We start from the raw sequence: 22,533 nt of genomic DNA on the forward strand, positions 1-22,533 counted from the left end.
TTTAGCAGACGACTTCAGTCAGATTGTCCGAAGTTTGAGCACATCTATAATAAGAGGCTTTAAATAAAGTTTTTAAAATCTTTACTATCACTCTGAGTTTTCTTTAGACCTAAAAAATCTTTGTTTCCTGTAACATGCTAAAACAATTAGGATAGGTAGGTCGTTTTTTTTTATTTTATTATTTTTTTATTAAGGGAGACTTTTCGGAAATTGTTTTTGTGTCAAAAAATGAGTACAGATAAGGGGGTAGTGCCTCTGGAGCATCAGTAAGTTGATTTCTAACATCACCTGCCATGTTTAAAGCAAAAATGTGCAGTTTTGCAACTTTTTGTTAATAAAAACATTTAGAGTCGGGCCAAAATTTAGAGTAAGTCTGGAAACCGGGAACAAACAATTTTTTTACGCCTTATTCTATAGCAGGGCTTGCTGAAAATATGTCGCGTGCATATTTGACATTTTGGTAGCAGTTTCATCATGGATTGATTGCACTGCTTAGTATGGCATGCCATTGATACAGCTTTTACATTGATTACATATGAATAGTAGACCAGTGATATGTAGCGGCCTCCTTTGTCGGTATTTCGATCTCCATATGCTCGTTTTACTAACATCATCAATATGTGTTTCCCATTAAAATAAATTTATACATGCACAATATACATGTCTATGGAATGATGGATTTTTAACGTCCGATTATTCAATGAACTAGAAAGTCGGTTGAACTGTTTACGATATGAAAACTGTATTATTAGCTATGGTTTAGTCTCACTTCATTAATAAGTTAGTGCAGTTAATACACTATCAACTGAGTCGTTTTTGACCGAATATTTTAAAGTCATTTTACATCAAACACCAATTTTTATACGGCCGTTTTTGTCGAAAAATTAATGTAAACGTTTTTCCCATTAGAACTGGAGTCGAAAATGTGTGTATTAATTTTGATGTAATGTCGTCTGCATGTCGGATCATCGTGTTGAACATGCACATCGCACGTGAACCGAACTAGCGCTGACTGAGTCAGCTTGGGTGTTTAAATCGCACTCCGCACTTCCAACAATAATCCTACAGTAAAATGGTTCCGGTCTACCTACGGACCGAGAGGTCTGAGGTTCGATCTCCGGTAAAGAACTTAGTAGTTTCTCCTTCTTTAGCTCGGTTTAAGGGACAGGGATCTAATAAGGATTGCCTATACAATATAATATTGTGAATTCAAATTATATTTTGCAAATAAACGATTAGTAAATAATTGAATGTGGTCATAATGTCAAACACCATCCGTTAACCAATCCATGTTTTATTTGATTTCATCTGATCCGATTTTATCTTAATATCAATCAATTTTTATTTTCAATGTATGTCAAAACATTGCGATCGAATAATCATTAATGCATTAGGAATTTAAAAGGAGCAATTACCAAAATAAGATTGTAAACATAAATTAAACAAATATTCACAATAAGAATACAATTAAAATTAAAAAGAACTCTGAAATACCGCAATAAAAATATTAATGTGATGCTATTGAATATGTAAAACTTTCGCACATTGATAAATATTATTCAAATTTTTGTACTCGATGAAAGATAAACACCTTGTCATTATAAAAATCATGAAGCGGGTCACGTAATGTTGACAAAAACACAAGTTCAGTGATTTATCAAAAATCTTCCCCCGAATTGTAGTCTTTTCACATATATATGTAGTCAAGTCAGTATGCGATACGACACTACATTGTATAGCAAGCCTATGTATGTTATCGTCACCTTTTAGGTCGTCTGTTTTGTGAAAAAAAATCTACGAGGTCTCACGAAGATTTTTGGTTAAAGCCACTTTTTCTTCAAAACTGTTCATAAAGTTTAGTTCTGTAGTACAAGTTTCAGATGCATTTTGTCATATACCGAGCAAAATGTTGTTGTTTGTTTGATTGTTTTTTGTTGTTTTTGTTTTTTTTTTTAAGTCCGCTTTTCTTGAATGCGATAAGGGCTCTATCATTCTATAGGTGAAGATTATATAACTGAATTGTGACCCTTTTCATCTTTCAAGATATGTATTTCTTGGTTATTTTTTGTCTAAGTTCACTTTTCTTGAATACTATAGCTTTGATACATTATACGTTTTTTCCGTCTCCAATAAATGAATAAGCACGTCAAGATTCAATAACTCTTTTCTTGCATATTGCCTTATGTCAGCCGTTAGCACCGACAGGTCGCGCGCTTGTTAGCTCTGCTGGCCGGAATGCGATCATAAGATGTCCGTCGTCCGTCGTAAACTTTTACAAAAGCATATTCTTTTTCAGTACTACCTGGTCATGTGTTTTGAGATATATCAGTAGAGTTTGTAACTTCATTACTGTACAGGTACAATCAATGCTTACAGAACTGTGGTTGCTATGGCAACACAACACAACAGAAGGAACCTTCTCAGGAACCTAAGATATTTTATATAACGTTATCCAATGATTCTGTATCAAACATTTACGAATGGTGACCATGTGGCTCTACACCAGTTGTATATCTCCTTAGACTCATATAGAAAAGAATATTACAAGTCTATTCTTAAGCCGAACTTGCTGGAAATTAAATGTTTCGCATGTGGCATCAACTACCGAGACCTGTATCATAAATTTTTAAATCAGGAGCCTTGGGGTCAAAAATGGCCTTGTCCCGGGAGTTACTTGCTTGGCCTTTTTCCCCCTGAAAATGAAGCCTCACAACTACTTAAAAAAGAAATTAAAAAAAAAATGGTCTACCTAATATTCATATACCAATGTATTTGAAGGCACGTTCTGCTTAACATTCATGTGCCAATTTATTTGAAGGCACGTTTTGCTTAATATTCATGTACCAATATATTTGAAGGCACGTTCTGTCTAATATTCATGTACCAATGTATTTGAAGAAATGTTCTACCTAATATTCAAGTACCAATGTATTCGAAGATACGTTCTGCTTAATATTTATGTACAAATGCATTTGAAGGCAAGTTCTGCTTATTATTCACGTACCAATATATTTGAAGGCATGTTCCGTCTAATATTCACACAGAAATGTATTTGAAGAAATAACCTACCTAATATTCGTGAACCAATATATTTTAAGGCACGTTCTGTTTAATATTCATGTACCAATATATTTGAAGGCACGTTCTGTCTAATATTCACGCACCAATGTATTTGAAGAAATGTACTACCTAATATTCATGTACCAATGTATTCGAAGATACGTTCTGCTTAATATTTATGTACAAATGTATTTGAAGGCAAGTTCTGCTTAATGTTAATGTACCAATATATTTGAAGACACCTTCTGCTTAATATTCACGCAGCAATGTATTTGAAGAAATGTTCTGCCTAATATTCATGAACCAATGTATTTGAAGGCACATTCTGCTTAATATTCATGTGCCAATGTATTTGAAGGCACGTTCTGTGTAACATAGTATTCACGTACCAATGTATTTGAAGGCATGTTCTGCCTAATATCCACGCAACAATGTATTTTAAGAAACGTTCTGCTTAATATTCATGTGCCAATATATTTGAAGGCACGTTCTGTCTAATATTCACATACCAATGTATTTGAAGGCACGTTCTACCTAATATTCACGCATCAATGCATTTGAACAAACGTTCGGCTTAATATTCATGTGCCAATATATTTTAAGGCACGTTCTGTCTAATATTCACGTACCAAATGTATTTAAAGGCACGTTTTGCCTTATATTCACGCCCCCATTCATTTTTAGCCTTGAAACATTCTACCTAATATTCATTTCCCAATATATTCGAAGACGGTCTGCTTAATATTCGCGTAACAATGTGTTTGAAGGAATGTTCTATATAATATTTATGTACCAATATATTGTCAGGCACGTTCCGCTTAATATTCGTGTACCAATGTATTTGAAGGAAATTTCTTCTTAATATTTATGTACCAATATATTCGAAGGCACGTTCTGCCTAATATTCATGTACCAATATATTCGAAGGCACGATCTGCTTATTATTCGCGTAGCAATGTGTTTGAAGGAATGTTCTGCCTAGTATTCATGTACCAATATATTTGAAGGTACGTTCTGCTTTATATTCACGAACCAGTGTATTTGAAGAAATGGTGTACCTAATTTTCATATACCAATGTATTTGAAGGTACGTCCTACCTCCTTAGTGGTACTAGTATGGCGATACCATGTTGTGGAGTGATATCAGAATGGAGTTTTGCCGCCGCCGCCGCTGGGGATCTTACAGCTCAGGTATGGCAAGATACCGGAAGTGCGTACGAGGTCATTGGTGAAACTCTTATTTCAGGTAAGAAATATACGAGACAACAGAAAGTATTATTCAAAAGAAGTTGAAATTTTGAGACAACACTATAAATTAAGCCATCTACATGTAGTAGTGTTTAAGTTTTGTTGGAAATGGCCGTTTACTAATGTTGGCAGAACTTGTGGCCCGACCCTATTGCTATAATTCAACTGGTTGTTAACTTAATTAATATATATATGTTGCTGAAATGATATATGTATCATTAGCAACGGCTTATAGCGTCAATTCAGTATTTAACGTTGAACATCAATTTTCGCAAGACTATTGTCTAGAAAGTGACTTTTAAAGCACTGTTGGCACATGTTTATCGTTTTAGTGTAATTCCTATTTAACGCATGAACATTTACTTAATATACTTTGTGTAATATCCAGTTCCACACATATATGTTCATATCATTGATATAACTTCTAGAGCCATTATTTATTCTGGGTGTGTAATTTCTGGTCAACTCTTCTTATTTGTTTCTACACATTTGTTTTTAAAAATGTAACTGTTGTTACCGTACTTATTCCACAAATATACAAAAATATATGTATTATTTTACATTGCCTGTCCATACAGTTTATTGTCACGATATATGTAACTGCCAATTCCATACATTTACGAAATGTATTCCGGGTTCCACACACACCCATTTATCGTGTTTCGTGTACACAACTTTGGTGTTACTGCAAGTTCCACACATGTTTTTGTCATCTTAGTTGCCAGCTCCACATACCCATTTATCATGTTTTATGTACACAATGTTTGTGTTACTGCAAGTTCCACACATGATTTTATCACTTCATTTGCCATGTCCGGCTTCACACATATATAAAGAAAAGTATTTTTGATTGTATGTGAAACATTTTTTTTCACTAGTTCGTTTATTATTTTAGGTGTAACGGCTGGTTCAACAGTTACGCATACACTAGCTAGTCCAATGTCAGTGGAGCAGGGATACGTTTTTTCATGGTAAGATACCAATATAAAAATGTTGCTTAATATCATCACTGGCGGCGAGTATGGGAACCAAATATTTCCATACAAAAGCAGACTACCGGTATGCTTAACGAAGTTATGAATATGATATATGAGATATATAAGATAATGTATTGCATATAACCAATGACGTAAATATCTAAGTGATATAGCGGCATCGGCGGACAAACTTCAAAATACTGCCAAGGGAGGTAGTTGATCGTTAACGTATATTTTTCTAGCCGCTAAAATAAATGTGTGGCACAATTTATACTGATGATACCGTAGATAAAAGTACTGGAGTGAAGAAAAGTCCGTTTGGAAACGAATAGTTCAATACACAGTGAAATTTGTCGTTCATTTGGAAAGAAAACAGCATTTAATTCTGTTATATTTATGCACTTAATTTTAACTTAACGCTTATATATATGTTAAAAACGTTATCGTATTCTGCATGTGTTTTAAAAAAATATTAATTTGGAGAGTCCATGTTTTAACTACATTTTTTTCCAGGTATTCATCAGGGAGCGACATAGTTCCCATGGAAACAGATGGATCGTATGCAATGGGAATTGTCAGTAGTGGCGGGAAAACCAGTGTCGGTGGTACAAACACGTGGTCAAACGCTGCGGTTGAAGGGGAGCGGTGGCATTTTGGTGTTACTGTATCTCCAAGTAGGTTCGATTTGATATTAAATATCATTACTTCATTTGTCATAGAACAACGTAGCTGATTCACATGACGGTGTATTTTACTGTGATAAGTGTTGATCGGCCGTTCAACCTGAGAGTCACGGGTTCGAATCTGTTCAACACTCATTGTTGTTACGAAATTAAAGGCACTTTCTTATACTACATCGGCTTTAGGGGCCGCCGAATGTCGCTCACTTTCCCCTCACCGATGTGGGTTAGAGCCTTATGAATTTTTCATGTGAGGTGACCATCCAGCTTGCTTACGGAATGTCGATGGATCTACCAAAGTGTCCGCCCGTGATGAATTTATGCATGGGATCTTTATCCACCATCAAAGCTGAAAAACATCCATATGACCTATAATTGTGTCATCGCGACGTTAAACCTAACAAAAAGCGAAAAAAAGAAAGAAAAAAAAACAATTGCCAGCTCTAGATCACATCAGGATAGTACACGAATGTTGCAAACACCGATTCGGCACAAATCGACAGACATAAAAAGATTCGAGCGCTAACCAGCCTCTTGACTGATAATAGAAAATATCACAAAAATTTGAGTAAAAAGCTATGCCATAATTTTTTTGTAGTTTAAACATATTTTATTGCTCATTCAATATTTACAAGCATATACAACATTTTTTACAAACACAAACAAATAAGCAAATGGGTCGGGCCACAAGTTCTTACAACATCAGATGACGGCCCTCCCCAACAGATATAACACGAAACAAATTGGCGGGAAAATTAAAGGCTTTGTAAATTTGAAAATGAAATAAAGCATGTATATATTTTATTAGAGAGAGAGAGAGAGAGAGAGAGAGAGAGAGAGGGGGGGGGGGGGGGGGATGGGGTCCAGCTCCTTGGGAAGTCAGTCTTATATATAAGACATTCCAGTATTCTCAACATTATGTTCTCATTCGTAATATCGTATATTAATGTTTGAATCTTGCAGTCTGTTTTATGTATTTTTGAACCTGTAAGAATATAAAATTATTCTCCTCATCCGTATATCTATCGCTACCACAGAGCAGAGTTTCTAAATTTAGCGGATGAAACATACGAGTATCGCGAAATAAGTTAATTCTTTGAGTTTGGAAATAATGCCATAATAAGTTCAGTACAGAATATTCTCAAAGGAACAATGGACTTGCTTGAAATGTAAACAAATGAAATTAAAAGTATTTCATTGTCTAGGAGCTAGTGTTGTATAAACAAGTCACAGAGAATTTAGCTAACAGAAAAAAAATATGGTTAGGGCGAGGGTATCAACATATCCCGAGGGATTCGCAAAATGTTAAATCATGTAATGAACATGCGCTAACGCTATTTTAGCATAAAACGTAAAGGTAAATACAATTAACCCCCCCCCCACCCACCCACCCCACACACACACCGATTTTCTGGTACACATTTACAGTTGGGTCGACTGAAGCAAGCGTGATAAAGTGCCTTGCCCAAGGACACACTGCAGTGGGAGTAGCCAGGATTCGAACTAGTGGTCATCACCTCCGTAGGGAAGCGTCTTAGTCCCCTTAAACGCATAAAACGCTTAAAAACAGATAAATGAATACGCTGCCGCTCATCGTCATTAAAAGTTCATGAAATGCGCGTAAATGTCAAAGTTGTCCTTTTTTACGTTGACGTCATTTCCGTTTGATTATTCCGTTTTGGGGACAAATAATGTTTACGCTTTGCCACGGAACGCGCATATACAAAAGGTGTTTTAACAGCACGTGAACGCGAGAATCTCTCTGCCAACACACGTTTTCTTTCCTCAAGAACAACTGTTTTATGCTAGAAAACCTATTCTAACACGGTCCGATTCATTTTCCTATTAAACAAAGAAGGCTGGAAACAGTGAATTATTAAACAACAATTCACTGTTCTGACGTCACAACTATTACGTCATAGCTTCAAGCGGCGTAGCGGCGCGCTGGAAAAGAACCCGATTGAAAATGGGCAAATATTTAATGCATGCCGACAAGGGTGTACTTTAAAGTCCTTGATAACGTGTTAGAATCAAAATAATATATCTCATTTAGTGATTTGCTCTTGAATAAATCACTTTTTGTCGTTCAGATGCGTAGCATTATATCACTGTTCTGACGTCATAATTATTACGTCATGGCGTCAAACAGCATAGCGGCGCGCTGGAAAAGAAACCGACTGAAAACGGGCAAATATTTAATGAATGTAGTCAAGGATGAACTTAAAAATCCTTGGTAACATGTTAGAATCGAAATAATATATCTCATTTAGTGATTTGCTCTTGAATAAATCATTGTTTGGAGTTCAGATGCGTATTATTATATCACTCGGGCTGCGCCCTCGTGATATAATTCCTTCGCATCTGAACTCCAAATAATGATTTAAGGTAGTTCTGCACGTTTGAAAAACCGGAAGTCATGGCGTAACGTCATTTATCCGGAAAACGTAGAATAAAGCCTGGATTCAGCGTACGGAAATGAAAATCAATTTATGAATTAATGGAAACCTGTGGGTAAATGTATTACAGTGGCATTGTTGCTATATTTCTGAAGTCAAAATATGATATTAAAACATATTACACGTTAAAAAAACAAAACAATGTCTTAAAATTAGCGTGAAATGTCCGGTTCACTTTAATCATGGCCAAATATCTCAAAAATAAGCAAACGGACTTATACATTTTATTTCACCAAATTATAGGACATGTGTTTATTTACAACTGTGAGAAGTTTCACCAAAATCTACATTGTAGAAAAAATTCTATTCGCGAAAACGTTATGTAAGTTATGACTTTCCCATACACTCCCATTATGAAATATTGCGAGAGGTCCAAATTTTACACATCAGTCTAGCAAAAAATCAAGTACACGACCCTTTCTTTTTAATTTGCTGAATTTTTCACGTATATTCTGAAGTTTTGAAAAATCAGAGTTTAATCAAATTCTACATTGTAGAAAAGATTTCGATCCAAACGTGCAGAACTACCTTAATCAACGACAAATCACTGGATGAGATATATTATTTCTTAATTCTAGCATAAAACAGCTGCACTCGTCAATTTTCGGGCGTGTTTTGATAGGAGAGAAAACGTTTGTTAACAGAGATGATCGCACTCACGTGTTGTTAAAACACCTCACATATATGCGCATTCCGGGACAAAGCGTTACGGTCCCAAAACGGATAATTCAAAAAGAAATGACGTCAACGTTATGTTTCCGCGTGTTTCATTGAAATTTAATGACGTTGAGGTGTAATTCATTCTTTTATTAGTATTCAAGTGTTTTATGCTAGAATAGCGTGAACGCATGTTAATTCTGTGTTGTAACATTTTCAAAATCCCCCGGCGGTGGCTTTTCTATTACTGAACATTTAGTATATACCCCAGTCACACATACGGCGCGGAAAGTTACGTCTAGCCACGGATAAAAACGTAGTAATCCGTATCTATCCGTATTGAAACGTACCTGAGACATACCTTAATGTAGTAATCCGTATCAATTCGTACCAATTCGTACGGCTCAGGTACGGATCGATACGGGTTCCTACGTTTCTATCCGTAGCTAGACGTAGCTATTTGTGCCGTATGTGTGACTGTGGTATTATATATCACAACTAGATACGCTATAGGCGCATGTGGAAATTAAAAGCATGCCAACAAATGATATTCTTTACTCTATACTCCCAGATTCAGTGCCATATTTCACTACACTTCCAACCGATGTTGACGCTACCACTTCCGACGCCGTCGGCACTGTTGTCCATACGATAGCGCCTACAGATGACGATCCAGACGACATAGCGTCACTATCTGTCAGCATTATTCCGCCGAGTGACACATTGTTCGATTTAAACGGAAACGGTAAACTGCTTTCATGTATACACGCATAGTCTCTATAGACCCTGGTTTGTTCACTTCGTACAACTATAATAATGTCCCTTTCTTCAAAAAAATCTATTTCCAGACTCCCTCTACATGCATGACTGCTCTTTTGAAATTCAAAAGTTCCCCAAAATGCTAGACTGATTATGAATTAATTAGGAATGCACATAATCTCTTCGAACGAAATATTTCAGTTATAAATTCCAGTTAGCGGGACGCGTTACTGCTTTTTTTTTTTTTTTTTTCGCTTCGTTTTGGCAAGGATATAACTAAAATATTTCGTCCATTGATATTTGTAGTTCAATTTCAAAGCATTTTATTGGATCTGTCATGTATTTTGGGAAGAGTTAGGTCATGTTGCGGGCTAAAAAGTTTGTACATCACCAAATTATTAAAAGAAAGCATTTTTACATGAATATTAAACAGCATATAAAACATGTATATTATTCTACAAAACCATTGTCAATTTACTCATATGTATTAAATTCCGGAAAGGGACTGCATAAAGGAGCAACATTTCTGGACAGTTCAGCGCTTTTAAAAGCCCGCCATTTTTTTTTAAAGCTGTTACATGTCTTCGTTTTGATGCATTTTCAACAATGTTTACCAGTGTTTAAACTTAACATAACTAGGTAAAACATCAATTTTGACAATTGTTTACATTTATTTAGTAAAGTTGAATTTATTTGATGAGATTTTTATGCATTTGAAGTATATATCTAAAGACAAAATATTTTAGTGGCAGACAGCTATTGGGTATCTTTAATGGAGAAGTTACGAAGATGTTCCTATGTCTCTTATAAATGAACATTGCATGCTTACTATGCAGATGTGCGGATATTGGGCACCCTGGCTGCTAACACGGACTACAAAGTTGTGATTGAGGTCGCGGATCATTGTCTTCAGACGGCAACTGCCACACTAACTGTGCATGTTGCGAACGATGTAAGTGTTCTATATAGAAACTGCGCGGAGACGCCTACACATAAAATTAGTTTGATCGTTAGACTCTGTAACACTTCCAGTCCCAAGCGCAGTGCTCTCCCCTCACTAAATAACAGCAAGATTTTGATAAATGTTTTTTTAACCATTTAATATTAGATTGAAGTTATTGAATTGTTATTATCTAAAGTCTCCGCTCGTAACTCATTTGCGCGACTTCTACAGAAAACTGTAGTGGGAGGAGAGTGCATGATGCAGAAGACAATACAATTTCACAACCTTCTAGGATTCATTAGCCTAATTGGTGTACATCACCCATGTACGGAATTCTTTTGACAGTGTGCATAATTTTTAGTTTTAGGATACGAGTCTCTAACCCTAACCCTCTATTCGTATGTAGACAACGGTACCACTGGAACATTGCCTCTGCTACAGAAATTATACAAGATATTCTCCACTCTAGTGTACTCATAGAAAACACGAATTACTGTAGATCATCAAGTCTGACAAGAAAATTTGTCTGCTTATGTTTGAATCAAAATCTGACGGAAGTTTCTACTACGAGTGCTTATACGTTAAGGCAAAACTGTGCATTAGTCATAGTTTTATGCTGTAAAACATTAAATTAACGTAGCCTAATGAAAATTGGCAAACTGCATATTTTTTTCATATGCGCGTTCGGTATTCTCCTATTTTTACGGAAAGACATATGAGCGTTCAGCTACATTCACGTTTGAAGAATGCCGAATTGCATACGGTGTACGTAACCATACGGAAAGGATTTCCGAGTGTCATTACGAGCTTAAACATATATTAGATAAGAATAATGGTCATGTGATAATGTGGTCATGTGTCTTTGTAGCCACCAGATATAGACAGTTTACCGATCGCCGCTAACTACGAGCTGATGGAAGACACTGAGATAGAAACATTGCTACATGATTTGACCTTTACTGACATAGATACTGACCCCTTGTGTGTCACGTGCTCTATCAGCTCAACAACACCAAGCCCGGCACCATTTGCCCTGAAGTATAAACCAGCCTCTCCAGGTAAGTGTGTTTGTACACCTTTGTTTGTCTTAGATTTAAGGTTGTGCACCCATGACTACAAAATTTGTATTCCCATATGCATGCAAATTTCGGCGCGCTTTGGTTTTTATGGAAAGCCATATGCGTGTTGCGCTTATGTATGTTCAAAGAAGGCGGAAGTGCATAACTAGACTACGTAATCAGACGGAAATGGCCGAGTGTTGTTCCAAATTTGCTACCTTAATACAATTAATATTTCAGTTGGCTTTAGTAATCGGCTTATAGTTCGTAAACTCTGCCGCTTTCCTATGGAAAAAGGAAAAAGTCAGACTCTTCAAGCCCTGTATATGAATATACATAATGCTAAATAGGATTTTCCTATACTTTTTCCGGTGCTTGTAAAAATCATTTAAGACTCACGTGCTGAAATTTAACAATGAATTCGTAAATTCATACGCTGTTATAATAAGATAGCGTTTAAAAGAAAAGCATTCGTTTTACTTCATTTCTTCTTTTAATTGAAGAATAATGCATGCAAGAAAAAGAATCTATCACTTCTTGAAGGTGCAGACGGAAATATTTGGCTCTCAGGTAACTATTTTGCGGTTAGTCGCAGAGCCTCGTTACCGTCTACACAACCAGTGAAAAATTCTTATAATCTGTTTAAGAATGGAAACTGAAAGTACATGTATACAAGATCATCGTTTTCATATGATATACTAGTAGTATTGTTGGTGAGGTTGAACTATGGACAAAAATAAGTATTACAACATTTGATTGCTGAACATTTCCACATCGTATCTCTACACTGCAGCATCCCTATATGCCATAGAGTGATAAACATTCAGAATGTTATGTTACGTCAATCAGAAATTAGATATATACATCGACTGGATATTAAGTTCGTTCCATCTCAAAAGCGTATATAGCTGAATGACATTTGTATACATGTAAATGTCCGAGTACCGCTGAAAGTACAGAAAGTAGTTACAGTAATCTTAAAAAAAGGAAGAGCGAGTTGTTGATATGGCTTTCCATCAAATTTTGATTAATTACTGTATGCATTTTCATTCTTTCAGAATTCATATTGCATTCACAGTGTACATTTTGTAACGTTCATACTTCGGTGTGTAATTTGAAACTTTCAGATTACGGTGTGTATTTTGCAGCTTTCAGATTTCGGTGTGTATTTTGCAACTTTCACATTTTGGTGTGTACTTTGCAACTTTCAGATTACGATGTGTACTTTGCAACTTTCAGATAACGATGTGTACTTTGCAACTTTTAGATTTCAGATTACGATATGTATTTTGCAACTTTTAGATTACGGTGTGTATTTTGCAACTTTCAGGTTACGGTGTGTACATTGCAACTTTCAGATTATGGTGTGTATTTTGCAACTTTCAGATTACGGTGTGCACTTTGCAACTTTTAGATTACGGTGTGTATTTTGCAACTTTCAGATTACGGTGTGTACTTTGCAACTTTCAAATTACGGTGTGTATTTTGCAACTTTCAGATTACGGTGTGTATTTTGTACCAGACAGTAGCAACCATCTAGATCACGACGGTGTGGCTGATACCTATTTGATTAATGTTGTTTGCAATGACGGGTATAACGATTCTACGCCAAGACTATTTCAGGTTGATATTGTTCCTAATGAGGAACCCGTCCCGACTATACCAGGTAACCAGTTGGCGAATGCATTCCTTAATTTAACTGCGTAGCCAAATGACTTTGGCGCGTTACAAGCACATTCTACCAGCCACATTCCATCAGATCCCTGTCTGCCCCCATTTTCGTTTTAAACCGATGTTAACATTGTTTGACACATGCCATTCACCATTAGAGCTATTCGTGCACCAGTGTCGCACTACCAAATTCCATTTTGATCTTTTCATGTTTTTATGTTCGTGTATACTAGGATTTGATGTTGTTCTTCCTAAAACACATGTAGTTTCTAGAAGCGTTTAAATAGGATCGAAATGAACGTCATATTTTCTAACTATTCTTCTGTAATAATTATTGTTGTTATTGTTGAAAGAATATGTTTATACTTGAAGTCAGTACATTTACTAGAGGTAAATAATTGAGTTCAATACTATCCGCCCGCTTATCTCAGTAGTGAGAGCGTTGGTCTACGAGTTCGATCCACGGGCGGGGCGTATGTTCTCCGTTATGATTTGATAAAAGACGTGTCTGACATCATTCGTCCTTCACCTCTGATTCATGTGGGAAAGTTGACAGTTACTTGTGGAGAACAGGTTTGTACTGGAACAGAATCCAGGAACACTGGTTAGGTTAACTGCCCGCCGTTACATGACTGAAATACTGTTGAAAAACGGCATTAAACCCAAAACAAACTTAAAACAAATAATTCTACTACTAGTAGAGATCAATACTTGAAGTCGATACTTGCGGTCAATACTTTAAACCAAAACTTGAGGTTAATACTTTAAATCAAATCTTGGGGTTAATATCAGCAAAGATGCCAATAAAAACTGCCTTTTAATAAGGTTGAAAGATATCTTGTAATTACAAATAGCAGAACACACATACTAAATTATTGCTAGAAGGCCAATCCAAACGCTCCAATGCCAAAATCATGGTTAATTTTAAATTATGTCTAACCATTTGACAAAAAAAACAAGGCACTAGCGATCTGATCTTTCACGCAATAGAACGTAAAGTACTGCCAAAATAGAAAAAAAACTTTAGCATTGACTTAAGCTTCGACCTTAAGCATTGATCTCAAATTGAGGTCAGTACAGAAGCTCAATACTTGAGATTCTCAAGTATTGAGCTCTTGTACTGACCTTAATTAAAACCTGTACATTTAATACGTTTTTTTCAGCATCAATCGACGTTACGGCGCTGACAGAGAATGGGACCGTAGTTCATACAATAACGGCGACCGATGCTTCAACCCATCCAGATGGCGAACCAGACCGTCTCAAATTTACAATGGACTGCAACTGTCCGTTTGCTATGCTACCAAGTGAGTATAATGTTTGGCAAACACATTTTCAATATTCAGTTGTTGCCATCATTGATATTTTGATGGTGTTTGTATGTCACTATACGCAGTAGTACATTTTTAGAAAACTAAATAGTTGAGTATATTTACTCCCAACACCTGAGATAACGGGAAACGCTGTTACACTTCCATCTTCTACCGCTTGATTTAGTAAAAACAAAATCAAAAGAAACAAGACCTATTTGGAACAAAAGAAGAGCAGTATCACAACAGCATGAATATTTTACTCAGAATGAATTGTATTTGCGGTGATGTTTCTGCAATTTCATCATTGGAGATGCTGACGCACCACTTTGTAAAATACATGTAAAATATTCATGATAATTGCTTTTGCCTATCTGAGAGCCGTTGGCACAGAACATAATATTTATTATCGTATATTTCAGATGGTGAAATATATGCTACAGAGCATTTAAACAGCCACCGAACGTCACCATATGTGGTTAATATCACGGTCACCGATTCGTACCGCGGATATCAGTATAACACTGTTGGGCCGACACAAATGACAATTCATATAACAGGTAGATACCCAGCAAACACTAGCATATTGGCCAAATGTCGGCTAAAGTGATATTGGCTCGCATTCCGCTTCAAATAGCAAGATCTAAACGCTGTCTGGCTGAAACAGTACTGAACAGATTTCACTGATATTTGGCCGTCATGGAAAACCAGAGTTTATTTATTGAATCGATAGTATTTGTTTATCTATATGATTTATATACTCATGACATATTTCAAGGGACCATATCGAGGGCTTGGCGCAAAACTATTGTATCTTGTTCTTTATTTATATACACTTACAATAGTTTTGCACCAAGCCCTCGATATGTTCTACATTACCTAGAAAAAAAAACAATCACGCTACCCAAATTTTCTGAATTCAGTACCTTTTCTTTTCTGCTAACCACTTCGTTGCTAGTATGTTGTAAGCGACAATTCCCTGTGGAGGTCGAATGCCTCTCCAATCCGTCATTACAGATAAGAAAAAAACCCATCTCGCCTGGTATTTGAACCTATTACCTACAACCAACTGGAAGCCCGGTACCCTACTTGTTGAGCATTCTGGGCAGACCACCAACATTTCAGTGTCTTACTGGATAATTATTGCGCACGTGTCATTACAAAAAAGCAAATATTTCCACGTCATAAATTCTTTGATAATTTTTGCCGCAATTTCAGATATAAACCACCCACCCAATATAACCGCCCCGACGGACTCTCAGACAATTCACGTACTGGAACACACAACTGTCAGCGCTCCTTTAGTCGGCACAACGACGTCAGCGTTCACAGCTACCGGTTACGACGACGACGGAGATGCCTATACATGGGAGATGGAATTTGATAATGCACAAGGCGTAGAGTTATTCCAGTTTGATGAATCAAGTAAATTATTGTACAATGTTGCAACATAATTATGCTATACCACAGCATTCGTCATTGTAAATATTTCTTTGATAAAATGATGGCATATTCTGGGCGGCCAACTCACGTGACTTTTATGAATTTTAATAAGACAGAAAGCGTCGATATAAAACATCTTAATCTTAATACTTTCACCAAATATTTTGTACCTTATAAACAAAAACGTTACCTGAATACTGCGTTTTTTTCTCGTGTGTACGAAATGAATATAATTTATAGGAAAACAAAGGTTAGATTTTGATCTCTTTTTCTCTCTATAGAAAATGGATATATATCTTAACACTTTTTGATAGTGCATGACAACGGCATAGTTTTGCTATCATTTTCCTCCAATACAATTGTTTTTCGTAAGTTTGTAAATTCTGGACTTAAAAGAGCATTTTTGGACTTAGAAATGCGTCCAAGTCGTAAAAAGGAGTAAATTCATATGATGCCATTGTAAGATTTTGTTGAAATGTTGCAGTTTTATGAACAAGATATTGTTCTAAGCGTACATTACCTAAATTTCAAGGAAATACTTTTAGTACTAGATCTAGAGCATTAAAGATATTGGCAAAATAACAAATGCGGAATAATAGTTTTTCTTCAGTAAATGTATGTAATAAACGTTCAAACATTTGGAATTTTGCAGCTGGGGAGATCACTACAGCACAGGATCTGGACTATGAAACATTGCTTGATAACGGTTTGCTGACCACAGTCGTTTGTATTAAAATGAACGACGGGCGAGAGGACTCCCTGATAAGAACACTGTCTCTTGTGGTCGATGACGTCAATGAAGAACCAGTGATGACGCAAGATCTTTACGCTATAGAAACTGTTGAAGGGACGGTGAGTAATTCTTATACACCCGTAGGTAAATTATTGAGTGACAGGCATAAATTAAATGCAAAAGGAAGCAAATACTTTATCGAAATTGCAGACGCAGTTGCTATAGTGGTAACTCTGTTTGACTGTGGAACCAGGGGTTGTAAGTTTGAGTCTCTTGCTCCACCATGTCTAACTAAAAATACAGTAACATTAGGATAAGAGTCTCGTTCGTGGCATAGGCACCCGATTTTTTGGGCTACGCTCCTGCATCGCTGAGCGCGCGCGCGCGCCGACATATATCGTACCATGTCATGCACTGTAATTCAACCTACCTATATAAAAGGTGAAAAAACCACAAATTTCCTGTTACCTTTTTTAAGTAACAGGAGAAAATCTGTCATTTCTTAAACGGGAGGTTTACGGACTTTTCACCTTTTATATGGGTAGGTTGAATTACAGTGCTATAGGGCGCGATCTGCGGTGCAGGAGCGTATCACAAAAAATTGTTTTTAAGTGACAGGAGAAAATCTGTCATTTCTTAAACGTGAGATTTGTGGACTTTTCACCTTTTATATAGGTAGGTTGTATGACAGTGCTATGTGTCGGCGCGCGCGCTCTGCGGTGCAGGAGCGTAGCCCAAAAAATCGGATGCCTATGGTTAGTGGGTGGTTTACACCTGACACGCTAAAGACCCTAGTCGCTTCTGGAATGGGATTGTTTTCTATACTGTATCTTGCACTATCCTCCCCAATAACATTACCAACAGAAGCCGCCCATATTATATTACCATTGATACATGCATACCTTTTCGAAGGCCTTTATTGGATCAAATCCAACCTCCGCGCAGGAATATTGTATCCATACTGGGAAGTAACACTGTTTTCAAGATGTCAAGATTTTGTATATAACGAGGCCCCTATGGGCATCAACATTATAATGACAACAAGATTTTGTATATAACGAGGCCCATATGGGCAGCAGCATTATAATGACAACAAATTTAACAAAACAAGCACTAATACATAAAATAAAACAGTAGTTTTATGGTCATAATAGATCTGATAGAAATATTTTGCAAGCTATAAAAATAGAAGACGGTGTACATTTATTTATAATTGACCAGGTTTTAAAACAATGTTGGAGTTTTGATTTATATAGCGACTTTGTTTATCAGGTAGTTCTGGGTAATGGCACTTGATCCATCATTTCCTGAAAAAGGTGTTTTTTATTTACTTTGATAGGACAATGTCATTAAGCTTAAATAATGCGTCATTTTAAAGAACTCTGAGAATACAGGCCTAATAGGGATTTTCAAAATATACTTATTAATTTTGAATTTATCATGAAAAACAATTTTAGTGGGATATTTTCCATTGTTAACAAAAATTGATTTATTTGTTGATGGATTAAACTAAACTTCCGGGATATTTTACTTGGCATAAAATCATCTTACATAAATCTTTCTAAGATTTCTAAAAAGAAAAACAATAAATTGTGACCGTCCGACTTTTACCATGGGCAAAATGCCATATTGTCTATAAAGATTGTATTACTTAAGATATTTAAAAAATAACTAATGGCACCAAATGATGTACAGTTTGTACCTGTATATTGTAAAATGAAGTTGCAATTCGCAAAAAAACTTGCTACGAATAGTAAATTTGTCACGGGAGGTTGATCACCTATTATATTTACCGAAACTTTCGGCTAAAGTATAATCATATATATGTGAGAAATGTTTCAGTAACCTTATTTAAACAAGTTAAACCTAAACTGAATTAGATTTATTGATAAGATATCAATTCAATCGATTTTATTATATTACACATTTAGAAAGAGCGGGTCATACATAATTCTTCAAAGCTGTCAGGTGTGTTAAATTCACGAACTTCGGCGCTATATCAAATAAGTTTTTTTTTGCCGGCGCCGCAAACGTAATTTTAAAGATATCCAGTCAAAATTTACCAACTGTATTTGATCAGTTGTGCATAATTATATCGCTGCATTCATAACTAAATATTATGAAGTAAATGTCAGTTGTTAATCAAAACTTGCAGTTTTTTTTTTCAGTGGTAAAATTTATGCAGTGTTTAGCTATACATGTGTTTGTATTATGTACTATTTTAACTCAGTTGCCTATTTATGTTAATACACATAAACTTTTCAAATTTAGTTTACGCGATCTGTATGCAGTAACTGTTCATATCTTCAAATGTGAATTTTAGGATCTAGTATACCTTCCTAACAACAGGAAATATAAAAGTACCTGCTTGACACAGTAGCCATCCATAATTTGATTCATAAATGGTACAAAACAACGTTATTCATGTACAATGCATTTTATGTTTTTCATTGAAATACAGGTATTGTTACCTTTCAGGATATAGCAACAACTTTAGACTGTCCATTCTTGGATGTGATTGATCCAGACAAGTACGATACCAGGACTTATAGTTTTGATTGTTCTGGGGTCGGAAACTTCCTTCTGTCTGGCGCGCGCACAACCGCGTGCGACGAGTTCATTCAACAGATACAAGAATACGACCTAGATAATCCTGGTACTTTTAGAACTTTATAATGTGTCCTGATGATTAATGAGCCGCGCCATGAGAAAACCAGCATAGTGCATTTACGACCAGCATGGGTCCATGCTGTTCGCTAACTGTTTCTCTAATTGCAATAGGCTTTGAAAGCGAACAGTACTGATCCTTATCCGCACAGTCTGGTTCGAATCCACGCTGGTCGCAAATGCACTATGTTGGTTTTCTCATGGCGCGACTCATTTGTCATTTAGTTTGCCGAGGCCTTCGATTTGTTTTATGTACTCGTAGTTAAATGCAAATATATAAGTGCACAATTGACTTACATTTACTTCGAACTAGAAAATGTAGTACAAAACTGTTACTATCTCAGGGCATTCTAATGTGTGTTTCTCACATTGTTGTACTGTCAAAACCATTACCACTACATAAAGCCACAAAATAACATCATCTTTAGAATTATACATCTTTGCATTGAAGTATACTGTAAACTGTACTGAAAACGTTAGCCTGCTAGCGGCAAGTGATTCTGCCCTTGCGACCAGGGTAGACCAAGATCGGAAGCACGGTTAGGCAGGCTGATCCTGGTCTGCACTGTTCGCTATTAAAACAGTAAATTTTCCGTGAGTACACCTTTGAATAATAAATGTTCTTGCCCCAATGCATAATGGACCAGTTCATTTTAGAAATTTAGCAGAGTAAGGTTTAAGTCAGTTCATTTTTCTCCTCATTCTTTTTTTCATCACTTAATCCCAATCATTGTTTTGTTCAATATCTACGGATATATGAATGCATGTATTTTTGTAAAAAATGTAGCTGAAATATAAAGATGTAAAATTAGCCGCGCCATGAGAAAACTAACATAGTGGCTTTGCGACCAGCATGGATCCAGTTCAGCTTTCGCCTCCGGGCAGTCTGGTCAGGATCCATGCTGTTCGCTAACGGTTTCTCTAATTGCAATAGACTTTGAAAGCGAACAGTATGGATTAGCGCAGTCTGGTCAGGATCCATGCTGGTCGCAAGCACACTATGTTGGTTTTCTCATGACGCAGCTCAAACGTATTATCTTCCTCTACAAGTTATTTTTATGAACGCTGGTGAAATATAAACTTGCAAATATAAGAAATACATGTAAATCTACGGGAGAAATTGTTTTGGGACGTAACTGTACAACCAGCGGACATTGCTATCTCCTTAGAAATTCCATCGTGTTCCATATATTGTTAAATTTGTATATAACATTGCAGCAGGTGCACGTGAAATTACACATATATCGTTTACAATTGTCTGTTACAGGTACCGCAGGTGAAGCATATATGAGCCGCACCATGAGAAATCCAACATGATGCATTTGCGACCAGCATGGATCCAGACCAGCCTGAGCATCTGCGCAGTCTGGTCTGAATTCATGCTGGTTGCAAATGCAATATGTTGGTTTTTTCATGGTGCGGCTCAATTATCGAGTGAATTTGACACATAATTTTATACTGTCTGGTATGGTGTACATGTAGCAAAACTTTCGTACGACATATTAACATGAATATTAAACCACAGCAAGTGAAGTTCATATATCATTTAATACTGTCTGTTTCAGGAGCAGCAAGTGCTGTTGTGTCGTGTTTAGTTACTGTAACAGACAAAGGAGGCCTGACCGCAACGACGACCGTATGTATACTTCATTGTTTTATCGTTTAATTTTAGAAACTGAACTCCATTATAACCTCTCCATATGACACTTCAAGAAGCAAACACATCTGACAAGACATATACAGTTATCTCGAATTCCAAGAGATCAAGAGTTTAAGTTTTAGGTGGCCAAATTTCGTCTTAAAAATATAGATTTTGCACGTGTTTTCGAGACAGGTTTTGGAAATATCTTTGAAATAGCTGGGATGTTAAGATAAATGTTCTAGATACTGAGTTTTAATTGCATATACTTTCACATTAGGTTGAATTCTTCAACAAGTATGAGCAAAATCGTCTTTATCTTTATCCAAATAAACCAGACCCGCAACTGGCAGGGCTCGAATCTTCGACCTCCAATTGCGGGGCTGGTGTCATAGACGTAAGGCCACCATATCTCGGTTATATATGTTCTTCCAAGTTATAACATTGCATTATTGTAGTTTTTGCAATGTTTTCGTTTTAGTTTAGTATCAAAATTCACCCTTTTATAATCATGATAATTTCAGTACATGTCTTTACAAAACAAATGTATGGTATGTTTTCATCTTTTAATGAGTTTTTGTCGTAAAACAAGTAAAATTAGAGGACAAGGTTGTTCAACTTTGTCATATTTTTTTTTTCAAAAAAAAAAAATGATGTATTAAGTACAATCAAACGCTTCTGTAAAGACAACTCTCGGAAAATTAAAAAAACAAAAGATCTTTAACACAGGTGGACTTTCATCACAGGTAAATTGATAAATTTTTTTGGATAGATAGGGAGATAAAGTTGGACCTTTAGAAGCAGGTGTTATCGTAATGGCATGCACTTGATAATCTTCGGCACAGGTCTCTCTGTATTGCGTTACGAGTATTTAGCTACTGAAGGTTTCAAAGGGGAAGAGTTTCAAAGTTTTCTATGCAGCAATATACGGAAAAAACTAGTCCCATCCATTTAGTTTATGTATCTTATTTGAAGCCGAAATATTGCTACTTATATTTCAGGTGGAGGTTACGATACATGAAGATGATGATAACTGGCCTGTACTGGACCTACCCTCTTATGCTTACACGATACTTAACGACACCACACCCGGAACTTCTTTCGGATCCTTTTCATCCGACGATGACGATTTTCTGCCTGAGCATAGACTACACACGTACCATACGGATTCGAGGTAAGTTTCTAAACATGATACGTACATAAACTTATTTTAGTGATCACGGTTTGTGTAT

General features: G+C 36.2%; 1 protein-coding gene across 1 annotated transcript in view; it reads left to right on the top strand.

Moving 5' to 3' along the window:
• The window catches only part of LOC123540716 (uncharacterized), a 29,743-nt gene that overhangs the window by 1,071 nt on the left and 6,139 nt on the right, over nt 1-22,533 (top strand). Inside the window, exons 3-16 of the mRNA XM_053526174.1 lie at nt 4,148-4,306; nt 5,204-5,279; nt 5,799-5,959; nt 9,650-9,823; nt 10,674-10,789; nt 11,649-11,838; nt 13,337-13,504; nt 14,673-14,816; nt 15,242-15,379; nt 16,038-16,244; nt 16,915-17,114; nt 19,474-19,651; nt 21,228-21,298; nt 22,303-22,475. Of these exons, the coding sequence (XP_053382149.1) occupies nt 4,148-4,306; nt 5,204-5,279; nt 5,799-5,959; nt 9,650-9,823; nt 10,674-10,789; nt 11,649-11,838; nt 13,337-13,504; nt 14,673-14,816; nt 15,242-15,379; nt 16,038-16,244; nt 16,915-17,114; nt 19,474-19,651; nt 21,228-21,298; nt 22,303-22,475 (2,155 nt within the window). The remainder of the gene's footprint in view (nt 1-4,147; nt 4,307-5,203; nt 5,280-5,798; nt 5,960-9,649; nt 9,824-10,673; nt 10,790-11,648; nt 11,839-13,336; nt 13,505-14,672; nt 14,817-15,241; nt 15,380-16,037; nt 16,245-16,914; nt 17,115-19,473; nt 19,652-21,227; nt 21,299-22,302; nt 22,476-22,533) is intronic.

This window comes from Mercenaria mercenaria, chromosome 16, assembly GCF_021730395.1.
Source record: "Mercenaria mercenaria strain notata chromosome 16, MADL_Memer_1, whole genome shotgun sequence".
Lineage (NCBI taxonomy): Eukaryota > Metazoa > Mollusca > Bivalvia > Venerida > Veneridae > Mercenaria > Mercenaria mercenaria.